At 52.8% G+C, this 16,945-nt stretch overlaps 1 protein-coding gene across 1 annotated transcript; it reads left to right on the plus strand.

The window, feature by feature from the left end:
* The first annotated feature begins 1,167 nt into the window (after window positions 1-1,167).
* Window positions 1,168-16,722, plus strand: MOB3A (MOB kinase activator 3A). Its single transcript, XM_082495272.1, has 4 exons — window positions 1,168-1,346; window positions 11,945-12,497; window positions 14,377-14,579; window positions 15,776-16,722. Exons 2-4 carry the CDS (start codon window positions 12,080-12,082, stop codon window positions 15,803-15,805), a joined length of 651 nt encoding a protein of 216 aa, XP_082351398.1. The 5' UTR covers window positions 1,168-1,346; window positions 11,945-12,079; the 3' UTR covers window positions 15,806-16,722.
* The last annotated feature ends 223 nt before the right edge of the window (window positions 16,723-16,945 follow it).

A 16,945-nucleotide genomic window follows, 5' to 3' on the forward strand; every position in this document is an offset into this window, starting at 1 on the left:
CGAAACCACCCTCCCCTGCGACAGCCACTGCCGGGCCGGGGAGGAGGGCGACGAGAGCCGGGGTTCTCCCCGCTCGCTCGGGGGCTGTGCACGTTAAGGGGTTTTTTTTGCTTCTTTTCTGAGCGTTTCTGCCCTTCGCGGGGCACCTTGTCGCGCTCTTCTGTCCCACCACGATAAAAATTCAGGGAAACCGGCGCCCGTTGTGCCGCCGCGCGCTGTGCCCGGGCTGCGCCGCGGTCCAGGGGTCGTTCAGCTGCGGCGAGGTGCTGAGCTGGGGGTGTCCCCGCGGCCCCCTGAGCCTCCCCGCGATGGGGCACGGCCACGGCAGCCCGGGCTGCCCCCTCTCCCCGCCCCCGGGAGAATAAAAATAATAAATGAAATGAGTAATGTACGATAAAAGAAAATAAATGAAAAGAAAATAAATTAATTAAAAGAAAATAAATGAAAAGAAAATAAATTAAAAGAAAAGAAGGAACAGAGAAGGAAAAAGGAGAGGAAGGGAAAAAATAGAATAAAGTAGAATAAAATAGATAAAATAGAATGAAAGAAAACAGTAAAAGAAAGTAATAAAATAGAATGAAAGAAAACAGTAAAAGAAGTAATAAAATAGAATAAAGTAGAATAAAATAAATAGAATTAAAAAAGAGTAGAAGCAAATAAAAGTAGAATAAATAAAAGAATGAAAAAATAAGAGTAAAAGAAAATAATACAGTAGAATAAAATAAATAGAAGAGAAAATAGAACAAAGTAGAATAAAATAAAGAGAATAAAAAAGTAAAAGAAAATAAACTAGAATAAAAAATAAAAGAAAATTAAAAATTGAAAGAAAATAATAAAGTAGACTAAAATAAATAGACTAAAAATAAAAGAGTAAAAGAAAATAAAATAGCATAAAGTAGAATAAAACAAAAGAGCATAAAAATAAAAGATTAAAAGAAAATAATAAAATGGAATAAAATAAAAAAAAGAAAATAGTAAAATAGAATAAAGTAGAATAAAACAAAATAGAACAAAAGAAAATAAAAGTAAAAGAAAATAATAAACTAGAATAAGGTCAAATAAATTAAAATTAAAGAGACCAGAATATAAAACGCGGCCCGGCCCCCCGCTCCTTGTCCCCTCCCGTCCCCCCCCCCCGTCTCCGCCCCGCTCCCGCCCGCGGGAGGAGCTGCTCCCGGCCCGGCGCGGGAGGGCGGGCGGCCCCTTTAAGAGGAAGTAGTGCCGGCTGCCGGCGCGCGGAGAAGGGGCCGCGCGGGGCCAGCGCCGGGTGCCGCGGGGGGCGGGGTGCTGCGGCAGCACGAGGGGATCCGCTTCCGCGCCGCCACGGCTGAGCCGCGACCGGCCAGGTGCGGGGGGGGGGGGCGCGACCCTGTGGCGAGCGCGGGGGGCTGGGGGCGAGCACAGGGGGCTGGGGGGGGGTCTGGGGGGAAGTAGGGGGAGCTGGAGGGGCGCTGGGGGGGGCCTGAGGGGGAGCTGGGGGGGGCCTGAGGGGGAGTAGGGGGGGCTGGAGGGGCCTGAAGGGGAGCGGGGCCCCGTGGAAGGGGGCTGGTCGGCGCCTCGGAGGAGCTGAGGGCCGGGAGGCGACCGGAGGTGTCCCTGAGGCGGGGCGGGTCCCCGGCTCTGCCCGGGGGTCACTGCCGACCCCGCCAGCCCCCCCCAGGGTGGCGGTGCCCGGGGCTGTCCGGGGCCTTCCCGGGGCCGGGGGGGGGGGGGATCCCGCCGGGGCGGCCCGGACGGAACCAGCAACTTGTTGCATCGGGATTTGTAAATCCCCTCCCTTTCTTTTTTTTTTTTTTTTTTTTTTTTTTAATTATTTCTATTTTTTTTTCCTGGGGAGGAAGGCAGTTGCGAGTTTCTGGTGGCTCGGAGCTCTCTGGGCTGCGGTCCGGGATGGAACCCCTTCTCTGGCCGGGGGAGCGGCCGCGGGAGCCCCCGGGCCGACCCGGGGGTGGGGTTGGGGGGACGACAAAGCCCGGTCCGGCCCGGGGGGGGGGGGGGGGGAGAACGGGACAAAGCAAAGCCCGGTCCTGCCTGTGTCCGCGTGTCCTGGAGGAGAAACGGCCTCACGGGGCTGTGGTGGCCCGTGGCAGCGACTGTCGTCCGTCCGTCCCGTCCGTCCGTGTCCCCCCCCCAGCCGAGACCTGGCTGACGGCGTCACCCCCCCTTGGGTGGTGCCCCAGGGGTACCCGCTGCAGGCTCTGCCAGGAAAGCAAAAAATCTTATAACGACGGGAAAAAAAACAACAACAACAACAAAAAACAACCAAAACCCACCCAGGTTTTACCAGCATAACCGTGAAGTTATAGGTTTGGATGCTCTTGTATTTTCTTCCGCCTGTTTCCCCCCTGTCCTTCTCTAGCTTGTGCTGATAAATGGTTCTGTTGTAGGTAAAGGCGCAGCCCTGGAGTTCAAACTCCTCAATCTCTTTCAGTGCTTTGGGAAAAATGGGGAATTCTCCCTTTTTTTCCGAGTTGCGACTCGGCTGTCATGAGGGAGAACTTGTGACGCTTGAAAGCAAACTCTTGCTCTGCTTCTGTCTCTTGCGATGAGCGCAGGAATGCTGATCTTACAGTAGCCGCCTCCGCTGTGATCTGCAGTACAATAATCTCGACTCCTTTGAAGAAAACTGTTCCTGTGTGTGAGAAGGACAGAGAAATAGGAAAGAGCAGGAGGTCCTCCGGGGAGAGAGGAAAGAGGGATCTGAAGTTGTCCAGCATGCGGCACAGATGTTTGGAAAAATCCTCTCTGTCGTGGACTCTGGTGTTAGTGAAAGGCAAGATCCCCCCTCTCCTAGCACTTGGAGCTGAAGAGTGGCCACACTTTCTCAATTTCCATCCCTTCTTTGTTTAAATCCCCTTTCCGGTCTGGAAGTCTTCTGCCAAGTTGCAGGGCCGGGGGGGGATTTTTGCAAGGAGATGTGAAATTTCCCCAGCCACCTGTTTATCACAGTCCCCGGGGCTTCGTCCTTGCACTCTGCTTCCTTTCCAAGCTTTAGGCTCACATCCAACTCTGTGTTTATCCATTGTAGTTTCTTGGACTGCGTATTCCATATCTTAGATTCACTTTCTGTCTTAGTCACATACTTGTGAAGTTAACTTGGGCAGGAGGGTGAGCTGGTAACCTTTAAAAATCCCCAGAAAGGGAGGAGAGGGGAGTTTCTGCCAGCTCGGTGTTGTGGTAGCAAAAAACCTGGTGCTCTCGGTTTGTGCTGCGGAGCCGGGTCCAGGCGCGGAGCAGGGGGCTGCTTCCCTCTGCCTGGCTCACCCTTCAGGACCTGGGATGCTTTTTTGGCCACGTTACTTGGGGTTGCACAGTCAACTGTGCCATCATCAGAAATGACAACGGGCTCTCCTGTCCGCTTGGCTGAGGCTTAGGGAGCTTGAAGCGTACTCAGCATCTCAAGCAAAGTCCTCCGTTGTGACTTTGTCTGTCCTCTAGTGCAGGAGCTGTTGGCCAGATGCTTCCTTGTCCACATTTGGCTCTAACGTGGCTCTTTCATTGATGGGATTTGAATTACCTGAAATGGTGCAATTTAGTCCCGCTTGCGGAGGTTGGACTGTACTGACGTGTGCCGTGTTTTGTGGCGCGTGCTTCTTTGTAAATGGGCCAGGGATCTCTATGGCCACAGTACACAAAGGAAATTGTTTCCCTTTGTCAGCAGTGAAAGCGTGTGGGGTCAGAGAAGAGAGATTGCAAAACTTAACCAGTCCTGTGCACAGCGGTCAGACCTGGGAAAAGCATTGCCTTCAACTTCTGAGTTTTAATTTCTTTATGAGCCAGGGAAGTATTTTGTGATACTTGAGCCATAAATGCTGCTGCAAGTGGATCCATAACCAGCTTTGCTGCAGGTTTAGGAGCTTATCTTTAGAAATACGTAATATCCAGCTAATGCTTTCCATAAAAAGTGCTGCATCTTTGTCTTCCCTTTTCCAGGCGCCCCTGGGAGGCAGAGTTATCTGTGACTCCCGGTTGGGTCTGCTCCTTGCTTCCCTCTGGAGCTGGTGGTGCTAAAAGTGCTGTTCTGCTCCTGATGAAATGGGCCAATTGTTGCTCTGAGTACGTGAAGGGGTCGGGGAGCAGAGGGGAGGAACAGAGGCAGCGAAAGCCAGAAAAAAATCCCACTTTTGCAAATGTGCAGAGCCAGTGCAAAAAAATCCATCCCACTGCGGCAACAGAAAAGCCTGGATGAAGTCCTTAGGGTGCTTGGCTTTGTTGTTGAGTCGATTTGAGAAGAGGCAAAGGTGGTGACGCTGCTGGACATTCCCGTGTGCTGCCAGTGTAGGGCTGTGCTGCGGTGGAAGTGGCCTCGCTCGGTGTCGCTATCGCCTGCTCGGGGACCACGGTGCCATATTTCCCGGGTACCGGCTGGGTTTGGGGAATCACGGCTGTGGCTGCATGCCTCCGCGCTGGCTCTGAGGGAACCCATGGAACAAAAAATGAGCTAGAGCCATCCAAAACCTGCTTCAGTTTGAAGCAGGAGCCGAGTCAGGCCCATGGCTGTATTGAAAACCACTGTAGTTTTTTTTTCTTCCTCTTAACTGCAGGCTTCTCTTGGGGCTGCTGTCTGGGCCTTTTTTCCTTCTTCTTTTTCCTCTCTCTGTGTGGCAGGAGGTCTTATGATGTGGTTAATCTTGAGGTGATCTCTAGCTCCACATCAGTGGGCTCATTCCTTGCCTGGAGACACGCTAATGTGTTGGGTTACTGCCATATCTCCTCGTGGAGGGGAAGAGCAAGCCTCGTGGGCATCTGCGTTCGGCGAGAAACAATACTGCTTTTTTTTCCAAAAGCAAAAATATTAAGATGGGGAGAAGAGGTATTTGTCAGTGAGGTTAGCCCTGCCGTGGGAAGGGTTGGCCATGTGGCCAGTGCCTCCTCCGGCTCAGTCCCTGGCTGAAGGAGCTCACAGCCCTGGTGGCTCCCATCATCTCAACCCCGTAGCCACGCTGTTAAAATCGTGCCTCTTGCTGTAGTCATTTTATCAGCCCGAGGCAAAAGTTGCGCTCCAAACCAGTGTTACCTTTAACTTGGGTGGGGGCAGATCCCAAAGTTAAAGCCGATGAAACTGCTGTTGGTTAAAAAGTGCCCCTGCGCAGTGGGGACAAGAACGTGGAGCCCGCAAAAAGTGGGAAGAAATGTGTAGCGCACAGCTTGGATTTGATAAATATCGCGCTGCCCCTTAGGAGTGCTCCGGTGGGGACAAAGCCAGGCTGGAGAGCAGCGAAAGGTCTTCCTGAAGGAGCAGGCTGCAAAATCCGGCCCCTGAGACCTCGAAAAGAGAGAGCTGCTCTTAGCATGCCGTCAGCCACCCACTGCCTGTGGTTTATCCTAGAAATATTTGTCTGTGCAGTTAACCTGTCTCCCGGAGTCGTGACCCAGCTTGTCAGCTTAACGCAGCGTCTGCGAAGCCTGCAGCGGATTAGCTCTGCCTCCACATGCAGCCGTCATCCCGGCGTGGACGGGTGAGCGCGGTCTGTGGAAACCTTCCAAATTAGCTGCGGCTCTGACATTGCAATAGATGCAGATGTCACGTAAGAAGCCAGAAGAGTGGCCCTGAATCAGTAACGCTCAGGGCTGTGATAGCTGTTCCTGCTACACTGCAGTTGTTTCTAGGCTTTCAAATGAAGGTTTTAAAATTGCAGCATCTGCTGTCTGATGTTCCCCTTTTGGGGAAGGGAAAGTAGGAGGGGTGATCTTTTACAAAAGTTACTTTCTCGTGCGGCTTTTCCACCCCTTGTGGCTGTGGGGAGGACGCCTGGAAGGCCAGATGGGGGGACAACCCACGCTGGAAATTCAGTCGTCTCCCGGGCAAAGTTTTGAAGGCCATTCAGCCTTCTCTCTCCCCTGCCAGAAAGGGTTATCCGGCCCCATCGATGCTCACTCCCGTACCTGCCTCCCCTCCGTATCCGCTTGTGGAAGGAACCCGTAACCTCCCTCCTGTCATCGCCGCGTGGTCTGGGTCTAAATCCTGAGCTCAGAGTTGAGCAGTGGACTGCCTGCTCCTCCGTCCTGCTCGGGAGGGTTGAACAATGCCTCTTGCCACTGGGTGACATGGGATTTGCGGTGTTTCCGTCTGGCGCGGGCGGCAGCAGGCGGCTGCCTGATGGGCTCTGCCAGAGCTGCTGCGTTTGCCCCGGTTGGGTCTTCTCCTAACCCAGCCACGGCTTAATTTAACAGGGCTTTTCCCTTTTTTATATAAACTAATTTGACTATAAAATCGGTCTGAATGCATAACCTTTCAGGGGAAAAAAGAAGGTACCAATTAAAGCCCGGTATAACTATTTTTGGATCTTTTATTATGCTGTTTCCTTTTCGTATGTATGCGGCCGTGCAGAGAGGCTCTGCGTTTGCATGGCTTAGAGGCATGAAAGAGGCTGTCCTGCTCCTCACCAAGCCTCTTCCCTGGACGTGCCGGGCTGTGGGTATCGCGGAGATGCCGTGTGGGTATCGTTTCTTCCTTGGGAATTTCCAAATTGTGCAGCAGAATTAAATTGCGGGGTATGGGGGGGGGGGGGGGGTGGCTGGCGACTGGCAGGACTTTTCTTCAAACTGACTATGTGGTGAAATATAAAGGGCTCTTTGTTTGCCTAAACTTTGGGAGTTCAGCAGCTGAAATGTGCGTTTCTGAACGGCTCTGTTAAGTTTGTTGCGAAGGCTGCTAATAAAGCAGTTTCCGAAAGAAAAATGTGGATGTTGTCCTGCAGAGCAGCAAACCGAACTCGCCGTTCGTGTCTCGCCCAGCCTGGGGCTGTAGGTGCAGCTGGGCCGGATCCACCCTCTGATGCTTCTCCTTTAGCTCCGGAGCAACTTCTGCTGCCCGGAGCGAGCTTGGAGGAAAAACTTACTGGTTTTTACCCTCTGTGCCGAGGGGAACGCCAGGCAGCTGCTCGGCTCCCCTCGCACGGCAACGTGGAGCCGTCTTGCAGGGGGAAGGACAGAAACACGGCGACGGAGCTCGTAGAGGGGAACGATGAGCTTTTGGGAAAGCCTTGGCAGCTGGCTGGGCCGGGAGGCCGGAGCGGGTGCCAGACAGGAAGCCGGCTGACGTGGAATTGCCGTCTGGCCGGGATTATGAATGGCCAGGCGTGCCTGCCGCGGCCACGCTCGGCCCTCCTCCTCTGCCCCGCGCGCTCCTCGCCGTGCCCTGCCCTGGCCGAGGTAAGCTCGGGGACAGACCTTCGTTTCTCATGTAGTAAAACAATTCAAAAGAGCAGCCGAAAACCTCGTCGCGTGAAGGCGAGCTGTCTTGTTGGTTGCCAGACTGGCTCCAGAGGCGCAGAAACCGCCTGTCATTAGTGCCAGTCCAGCCCTGCTTGCTGTAATTGGTCCGATCCTCGCTCTCCGTATTAAAATCTCTCCTTTGATCGTAGAAAACCCCAAGATCGTATTGTACCGAGAAACTGAGGTAGTGCAGAACGGCCGTGAGAAGGTATTTGTGAAAGGAGGAGGGGGGAGTCATGGAAAAAATGTGCGTGTGCGTCCCTCTTTGCCTTTTTTTTGTTTACTTTGTCTGTTTTGAAGCCGCTTTGCTTCTCGGGCATGCTCTGTAAATTCCTTTTTTACTTGAAGCGCTCGATGCATCTGAGATATTGTGGCTGCTTTATCGAACTGACACGGGTGGGTTTGTGTCCTGTATGGGAAACTCTGGCCTGAGCGACGGCATTAGCGGTGAGTGAGGACACCGAAAACGGCTCGGGGGGAAGGTGGGGGTTCGCTGCTCCCCTCTCCCTTCCGGGGAGCCGCGGGGACGGGGTGACTGGCACAGGCTCGTCACCGAAGGGCTGCAATTATAAGCAGCCGCAGAAGGAGCTTTCGGCCGGTCTCGGTGTGAACGCGGAGCAGCAATACCATATTGGTATCATCTCGCAGGACGGCAGCGTGGCTTCCCTAAAAGGCAACTAGAAAATTCAATTATTTTGAGAAATGCATTGCTCACTGGGGTTTGCTTAAGGGTTTTCTTAGGCAGCAGGATGTGAGCCGCCCCGGCGCTGGGGTCACTGGGAGGGAAGTGGCCGCGTCTCTGACCCCTCCCCAGCCTGCGGGAGCCTTCGGATTGCAGCCCTGCGTGAAACCAGACTTTTTTTTTTTTTTTTTTTTTTTTTTTTCCCCCTCTTGAAAAAGGAAGTTCTTCGCCTCAGTGCCTACGAGCGCTCGTAGAAGTTACAGAGAAGGGCTGAGCAATCGCCGAGTAATCTGCCGAGGCTAGAGGTGCAGGTAGGAGCTTGCTGACGTGCTGGCTTGCTTTTTTGGTTTGGGTTTTTGTTTGGTTTTTTTGGGGTTTGTTTTTTTTTTCCGTTCCCTGGCTGTTGTTAAAGCCCTGCACGGTGTTAGCGGCAGAGGGGAGTGCTGGGTATTGCTCGGGGCAGGCGCTGACGGAGCAGTCATGGGACTCCTGGAAGAGGGTTTTGGCTGTTCCGCCTCTGCGGGGAGGGCAGGATCCGGCTGGGATGCTGGAAGGAGGGGAGGCATTTTCCCGGTGTTTCAGCAGAGGTCTTTCCTTTTTTCATACCCTCTCTGAGCTGTGTGTAAAAGTAACCACGAGCCGGGGAAGCGACCGCCTAGGCTTTCTCTGCCCGGATCCTGCTTTGAAAGTAAGGCAGCACTGCGTGATGGGCCGTTCCCGGCGAGGGAAGAGGAACGACGGAGCCCTGCCCTGGATTGCCGCCGGCGGAAATCGGTGTTGGGGCTGGAGCTGTGAGAGAGCAGGGAGTAAGGGGAGGGCCAGGTCTCCGCACTCCTTGTTGCTGGGCAGGCAAGTCGCCTCCTTAACCGGCACAGCACCGAGCCGCTCCTCTCGTGTCCTTGGGAGCAGCGGAGAAGCCGGAGGTTTGTTTGTGCTCCGGAGAGCCTCCCACAGCGTGGGGCTTTCTGCGGCGGTTGTGTGATCTCGGAAGGATGGCCAAGGTCCTCTCGCAGCACCGGTGACGTGTGCTATAATCTGGGCTGGCTGGAAAGGAGGCGTAAACAAAATATACTGTGGGGCTTTTAGGGGGGGGATTTTTATTTTTTTTTTTCCTCCTCTTTGAAGCTTGCAAATACCATTCAGGTGCTTTGCGTGTCCCATATCCTGAGTGTTCCTAACTTTGCCTTTCTCTTCTGCGCAAAAGCATTGTCTTAGCGCTGCCCGGGCTGTGACTCCTGCCTGTGGAAGTAGGTGTTGTACGTGTGATATCATCTTCGAGCAATGTCAGGGATGCTTTTGGTCTCTGCCTTTTTTTTTTTTTTTTTTTTTCCCCTAGAGCTAAATGTTTCTTTTAGCTCAGTTGCAATCAAAGACCATCATTAAATAGGCTGCATCTGCTTGAAGTCTTAGCTACTCATTTTGCTAATGCCTTCAGACAGATGCTGAATCGTCGGAGAGACGATTGCTGCTGTGTCGAGCTCCCCAGTTCTCATGAATGATGTCTCCATAGGAAGAGGAAGTTTGTTTGTAGCACAGGTACTGCCTTGGTATCAAATAAGCCATATTAAAGGCCTCTTCACCCTGCTTAAATGACAATTTCTTCTGGAAAATGGTCGGTGTTTGCTTCTTGATGTGTGTGGCCAAGCCCAGGGGATGTTTGGGTTGTTTTTCCCCTGCAGTTTTGCCATTTCGCCCCATCCTCTTCTCCGTGCCGGGCCCTGCGGCCACAGCCTGACCCCCGCTCGAGAAATGCGGCCTTATCCAGCGGGACGGTGCCTGCAGTCTCGGGCCGGCACGGATGCGAGTGCAGCCACAGCAATCGGTGAGATCCTCCTGAAAATTAATAGAAACAGTCATACCACACCACGGATGCTGCCAGTCCTCCGGGGTGCTGTATGGAGGGCGATGCTCGTGCTTCTTTATGGCTTGTTTGTGTTAGAGGACGTTTCTTTCTCCATCTCCAGCGTAAGGAAATCATTGCGTGCAAGTGCTTCTCTGGGACCGATTTCCTGCTGGAAAGAGCTGCGGGCTCAGCACCTGCTGTCCACATTGCGGGTTACCAGGAGGCCAGTCCTGCCTTCGCTCCGGACGTGGCACCGTGGCAGGGTGGGCGCAGTCCCCTGGTGCTTCCGCCCCCGCCGGCTCGCCTCGCCGTTTTGCCGCAGGATGTGGCGAGGCTGTGACACAGCTCTCGGTAACCAAAGCTGCTGCCTCATGCTCAGATGTCCCTCCGCGCCATTCGCTACTTCCTCTAACCATGTCTGTGGTGTCACCGAACACCTCGTAAGGACGCGTTCTCTGGGGGTTTTCTTATTTTTCTTCTTTTCTTTTGACTCTCACGCGGTAGCTTGCGGGGTCGCAGCAGCCGTGTGTGCAGCGAAAACACGCGTGCGGTGAACTCGCCTCACAGCCCAGGGTGAATCTCGCTGAACCACATGAAAATGCTTTTTCAGTTTCTCCCAACGCATGTCGTGGCCCGTGTTGCGACAGGAGTTTGGATCTCTCCACTCCTGCACAGAAGAGGTTACTGAGCCCGTTCCCGCAGGAGCAGCAGCGCTAGGAAATGTTGAGCCTGTTCTTAGTGGGACGAACTGAAGTGGTTTGGGTTTTCTTCCTTGCTGTAATTAAATAAGAAAACAAGAGGCCTTGGTTTAAATCTTTTTAATCTTTCTCCAGAGAAGAAATGCTGATTAGCGCTATGCAGCATCTGTTAGAGATGGGCTGAATTGTGGCAGAAGTAGTCTTGACCTTGAATTTGGGATTTCCTTGCCAACGTTTGAGAATACTGTTTACCTACTTGAACAACACTATGGCTTCATATAAATCTGCGTAGATTTCTGTTTGGTGAAAGGAATTTGTTTGTTTGCTTTCTTATAAAATTATGGAAACTTATTTGCCAGATTGGGTAAGGCATCAGCTTTAGTTAATTTCTGTCACTTTATTTATTTCTCTGTCCAGCATACGTAAAATAATATTTTTGGTACACGTAGCTTTCTGCCTTAAGCTGCCATCAAAGAGCAGCTTGACACAAATCATACGAGGAGATGGATGTGGGAACAAAGGAGGTATAATTAGCTACAGATAAACAGCGCTGTGTTTCTCGTCAGCATCCTTTCAGATCTTAACTTGTGTCTCACCCTCTTGGAGCTAATTCTTTTTCACACACTGGAAGAGGAAGGTGAGCTTTCCCTGGTCTTCCAGCTTTCAACCAGCCTTCAACTTGAAGAGAGCTAAACTGAAATGAAAAACATGTTTATGGTCTGTCTGCAGCTGCAGAAGAGGCTGTGGCTGCTCTTAGAGCTGGTGTTATTTCAGGATATTCTCTTTCCGGGTGCCTGAGCTGCGACGACTTCTTCTTCTTCTTCTTCTTCTTCTTCTTGTTCCCCTCCGCCCTTTCGTGTCCTGCCTTTAGCACTACAACAGCGCACGCAGCTCCTGCTCAAACGGCTCTTTTGTTGGAGTACGTCCGGCAACAGATCTGGACTTTATTGTAGGTTGTCGTGACCCTGCCTTTTCGGTAGGCTCCTTTCCAAAGAGGAGGGGGGGAAGCATAGGTGAAAAGTCCGATCCAGGTAAAACCCAATTTGTTTTACCCTTCTTAACTATTTGGTGTATTGGAGGTGAATAGGTGGTGGAGTTTCTCCTTGTTTCTGTGGGGTTTGGGTCTCTCAGTGTGGTGATGTCGGGGTGAACGGCAGCTGCCATCTGCCGAGGGGGTGCTGGGGGGCACGGGGGGACTACGCCTCGATGTCTTGTTTTGCTCCTTCCCGTCACGCCTTTTCCCTACGGGGTGGTTCCCTCATCCCCCTGTCGAGTAAGGGAGACCTGGTGGGGGTGACTCTTTGTTCAGCCCAGCTCCCCTCCGCTGCGAGCTGGGCTGTAAAGGGACGGGGGAGGAAGGAAAGCTGGCGTTGGCTTCCCCCGCCTTCTCAGATCTGGGGCGAGGGCCCAGATGGTATCCCAGATCTCTTCCTATGGGATTTAGATGAGGTTTCCTGTTGAGAGAGCTGCTCCTAATCGCTGCCCTTCTGTGGTGTGTTGCAGATCAGGACCAGATGAGCAGAGGGAGGTTTCTGTGAAGATCAGAGTCGCCCCAGCCCTGCCCCGGGAAGTGGCCCGGCAGCGCTGCGTCTCCGGCTGTCATCGCTACGGACCTGGAAAAGAAAGAAGAAAAGAAAAATGTCCCATGCTTTAAAGCAAGTGTTCAATAAAGACAAAACTTTCCGGCCCAAGCGCAAGTTTGAGCCGGGGACTCAGCGGTTTGAGCTGCACAAGAAGGCTCAAGCCTCGCTCAACGCTGGCCTGGACTTGAAAGTTGCCGTCCAGCTGCCACCGGGAGAAGAGCAGAACGACTGGGTGGCCGTACACGTGGTGGACTTCTTCAACCGCATCAACCTGATCTACGGCACCATCAGTGACTATTGCACAGAGCAGTCCTGCCCCGTCATGTCGGGGGGACCCAAGTATGAGTACCGATGGCAGGACGAGCACAAGTACCGGAAACCCACGGCCCTGTCTGCTCCCCAGTACATGAACCTCCTGATGGACTGGATTGAGGTACAGATCAACAACGAGGACATCTTTCCCACTAATGTTGGTGAGTTCCGTTCCAGTTGCGGCTGGAGGGAGGGAGGCTGGTGCAGAGCCTTCTCCTTTGAGCCCCCAGGTCCTGTTTCTGTTCCAGGAGATGCTGTTGCCGAGGTAGCAACCCGTGTAGCAGAGCTATCTTCTTTTGTGCTGCCCAGAGGCTGGCAGTGTAGTAAGCTCTTCCGAGCACCTGAGAAACTTCGGAGCTCTTCCGGAGTGCTAAAACACCCAGAGCTGTACCAGATCCCATTTGGAGTCATGGATACCTCGAGGAAAGCCAAGCTGAGCCTAGGCAGCGAAAACAAGAGGCTGCTCTTAGAAAAGTCGGTCTCTGACATGACTCTTGAGTAGTTCATGCTGGACGTGGTCTCCTGATGGACAGCTCTTTTACAGCTGATTGCTAGCTTGGGTTTAACGCGCGTGCTCTGCATCAGCCTGGTGATGGTGGCCACGATTCCATAATTAGCCTTTTTGTTATTACAGGCCGGCGTTAGCTGACTCTGCCCTTTCTAGCTCAGCGCTTCCTGGCATGCGCTTGGCTGTTTGTTGCAGCTGGGTGGGATGCTGACACGTGCATGGAGGGAGGGGCGGTGTTTTATCTATTGCCAGGGTGATGCAAATGAGAATTTAGCCGAAGATGCCTAAATCTACATATCCAAATGCAGCTTTGTGTACTGGCTTTGGGACAAAGATGGTTGGGGGTTTTGTTTGGTTTGTGCTGAATAAGATGTGAGAATTCCGTATCCAAAGCATTCGGTAAATGGGATTGATCCCATTCAGAGCTCCCGTCTTCTGGGATGCTAAAGACAAGATGCAGCAGAGCTCCCTCCCTCCTGTCCCCCTGTTTATCCTGTTGGAGCTCTGATGGGATGCAGTTGGCCTCCTCTGGGGACACGTCTGCTGCTTCTGCCACGCGGGCATCCGTGGGGTTCCTTCACCCGTGCCAAATTGACGCTTAAACCTGGCGTGAACAGGCAGAGGGGGGGAGCGGGGCCATAAACAGCCCGTTCTCCAGACAGCTGAGACACTGAACTCCTCCTCACCCGTTCCTCCTGTTGCCCAAACAACTGCTGCCGTTGCCTTTGGTTCGGACTCTTCTGCAAGACTCTCTGGGGACTATAAGCAGGGTGTTTGTTCTGTTCGGGGAGGCAAGACGAGTTTCCGACAGCAGAAGGGTTGTGGGTTTGTAGGTTGTTTTGTTTTTTTTTTTAAATTGTTATTGTTTTCAGCTCAGCTTTTACCAGATTCCTCATCCTTAATGCCGACTGCAATGCTGCAGTTCTTGCAGAGCGCTGGAAGGGTTTAACTGATCCTCGTTCCTCCAGAAATGACCTGTGTGAACTTTAAACTGTAATGTTCTACTGAGGTGGCTGGTTGGCCAGATGGCTCTGCTGCAGGGCCTTGGCTAAACAAATCCCGAAGAACTGATGCCTTTAAGAGGACCTTAACGTCTTTAATTTTTAACCAAAGAGCTAAAGACATATCAAAATAAGAGATTACTGTGGGGAGTTAAGAGCACAGACTCTTTCTTTTGGGAAGTTGCTTGGTCGTATCTAGTATTTTGCACTGTTTCTGTAAATATGCCAAATAGGAGTAGAAGAAAACTCTATCGGAACAAAACAGCTGCTGGGAATCTCCGAGGCTGGCCTCTTGCTTTCAGTCGCTAGCAGCGATCGATGGTGTGCAGCGCTCTGTCACTTAAGAAATCTGTGCTTAGGAAAATCTAATCCAAAATGGAAAGGAAAAAGGAGAGGGGAACTGGAAATTACTGGGGACAGAACCCTTTTTTCCCTTTTGTCTCAGTCTCTTGTTTTATCAATATGTTTTATCCCCAAGGAATCAGTTTTAACTTCACTGAAAGTTTCTCCTGGTCATGTCTTTCCTCCCAGGTACTCCTTTCCCCAAGAACTTCCTCCCGGTGGTGAAGAAGATTCTCTCCAGGCTCTTCCGGGTCTTTGTCCACGTCTATATCCACCATTTCGACAGGATCACCCAGATGGGGTCAGAAGCCCACGTGAACACCTGCTACAAGCACTTTTACTACTTTGTGAAAGAGTTCAATCTCATAGACACCAAGGAGCTGGAACCACTGGTGAGTGTCTGGGTGGGCTCAGGGCACACGGTGGTCTGTCGGGGTGTGCAGCCAGCGCAGAAAGGGGTGGGCTGGGAGTGGAGGAGTCACAGAGGTCTCTGGTACCTTCTCAGAACCAGTTGCCCAAATTGAAGACATTAGTTGGCCTTGCAGTTTGACTGTCAGGGAACTGGGAGTCAAGACATGCAGGCACATCTGAGCAGGGTCATTTGGGCATTAGTTGGGGGAAGTTGACTTGTTCTCCAGCAACCTCCTTGTGTTTCTCGCAGCTGGCTTGTCTTGTTTGTGTGAACTGCATGAGTCCGGCCCTGTTAGATGTCCAGGATGTGGATCCTAGAATCATGGAATCATAGACTAGTTAGAGTTGGAAGGGACCTTAAAGCCCACCCAGTGCCGCCCCCCTGCCCTGGGCAGGGACACCTCCCCCCAGCCCAGGTTGCTCCAAGCCCCGTCCAACCTGGCCTTGAACACCTCCAGGGATGGGGCAGCCACAGCTTCTCGGGGCACCCTGCGCCGGGGGCTCACCGCCCTCACAGTGAAAAATTTCCTCCTAAGATCTCATCTAAATCTCCCCTCTTCCAGTGTCAAACCATCCCCCCTCGTCCCATGGCTCCCCTCCCTGATCCGGAGTCCCTCCCCAGCTCTCCTGGAGCCCCTTTAGGTACTGGAAGGGGCTCTCAGGTCTCCCCGCAGCCTTCTCTTCTCCAGGCTGAACCCCCCCACCTCTCCCAGCCTGTCCTCCCAGCAGAGGGGCTCCAGCCCTCCCAGCAGCTCCGGGGCCTCCTCTGGCCCCGCTCCAACAGGTCCACATCCTTCTGGATGTCTAAAACCCCCTCCCCGTGCTTCCTTCCCATGCTGAAAAGCAATGACACCACCACCACCTTCACAAGGAGTCTGGAGGATGGAGAATGTGACCTGTTAGATCTCGGAGGTGGTGATGGTGTTTCTAAAGCCGTAAGCAGCAGAGCAGACCTGTGGAGCCGTTGGGCAGCGGAAGGGTGTCCTGCGGTGCCTGGGAATGGGAGTGGTGGGGGGAACACGGACCTGCCCAAACCGGAGCTCTTAGTAACAGTGTCACCGCATGCATGAGAAGGGTATTTACGACTAAACAAAGGGGAGGTTTTTTCATCCACGTTCTCACCTGGCAACCTGGATCTTCATTCATGGTCCCTTGTCTTGTCTGTCCCTTTTGACAGAAGGAAATGACCTCCCGGATGTGCCACTGAGATCACACCTTCCTGCTCCCACTTCAGCATCTCTTCCGGGGACCCCGAGTCCCACTCCTGCATTGGAGATGTGATTCAAGGGGAGAACAGAGACGTTTTGTTAAAAAAATCTATATATTTTTAATGGGTTTCAATGTAAAACTGTGATATTGCAGGAATATTTTTTTAAAGATTCTCTAGATAAACTAGTTTTTTATAGTAATTTCTATAAAAAAAAAAAAAAAAAAGAAAATATTTTGGACCCTTGGTGGAAACACTCGCTCTTTGAGGAGGGAAGAGCCACCCTGTAGTGTCTCTTCCCCGTCCCCTCACTGCAGCGGCACCAAGCGAGCAGAGCCAGATGCTTCAGATAGAGCCGTGTCCTGTAGCTGGTGCTGCCTTGGAAGCGGTACTTCCCTCCGGACACCCATTTCCCACCCGTGAAGGGACGTTATGTGGGGTTTGGGGAAGAAATGCTGGCGTGCGTAGATCCCCTGGGGTGCTCTTTGGTTCCAGCACCTCTTCCGCTGGCTGTGAGTCAAGTTTTTGGACGGAGCTGCTTTCGTGTTCACCCTCCACTTGGCATCCTGTCCCCAGGGCTTGGCCCTCCTTGTGCTCCCTCCGAAAGAAGTCGGACTCAGGTTTCTCTGACGGTGAGACCAGCGCTGCCGCTGCTGATGGAGTCGCCGCTGCTGGTGTGAACCTGCTCTTGCCTCTTCCACCAGCTCTGAGCTGAGCTTCTCCCCGGACACAGCCCAGCAGCGGCTCTGGGCGCGATGTCCCCGCGGGGGACAGGGATCCGCGCTGGCAGCGTTAGGCTGAGCAGACCCGTGCCTCGTGGCAACGAGCAGTGGGAAGGCGCTGGGACAGGCACGGGGAAGGCTTCTTCTCAAACACCTGCACTTCCCTGTCTCCTTGTGGTACGCTGACCCCGCCGAGAAGGAACTGGGCTGCTTGCCCTCCGGCCTCACTGCCTGTTTGTGGACCATTTTCTGCTTCCCATTAGGGTACGGAGCCTTCTCCCTCTTCCCGAGCAGCACGTCGCCGTTCAGCTGCTCGTGTCTCGTAACCAAAGTCTCTGGTGTGCAGCCAGAGACCGCCAGCCTCGCCTACTGCTTGCACAAGCAACTCCGCTGCACGACGAGAGCTTTGCAGTGCCCC

This window comes from Vanellus vanellus (genome assembly GCF_965231255.1).
Source record: "Vanellus vanellus genome assembly, chromosome: 25".
NCBI lineage: Eukaryota > Metazoa > Chordata > Aves > Charadriiformes > Charadriidae > Vanellus > Vanellus vanellus.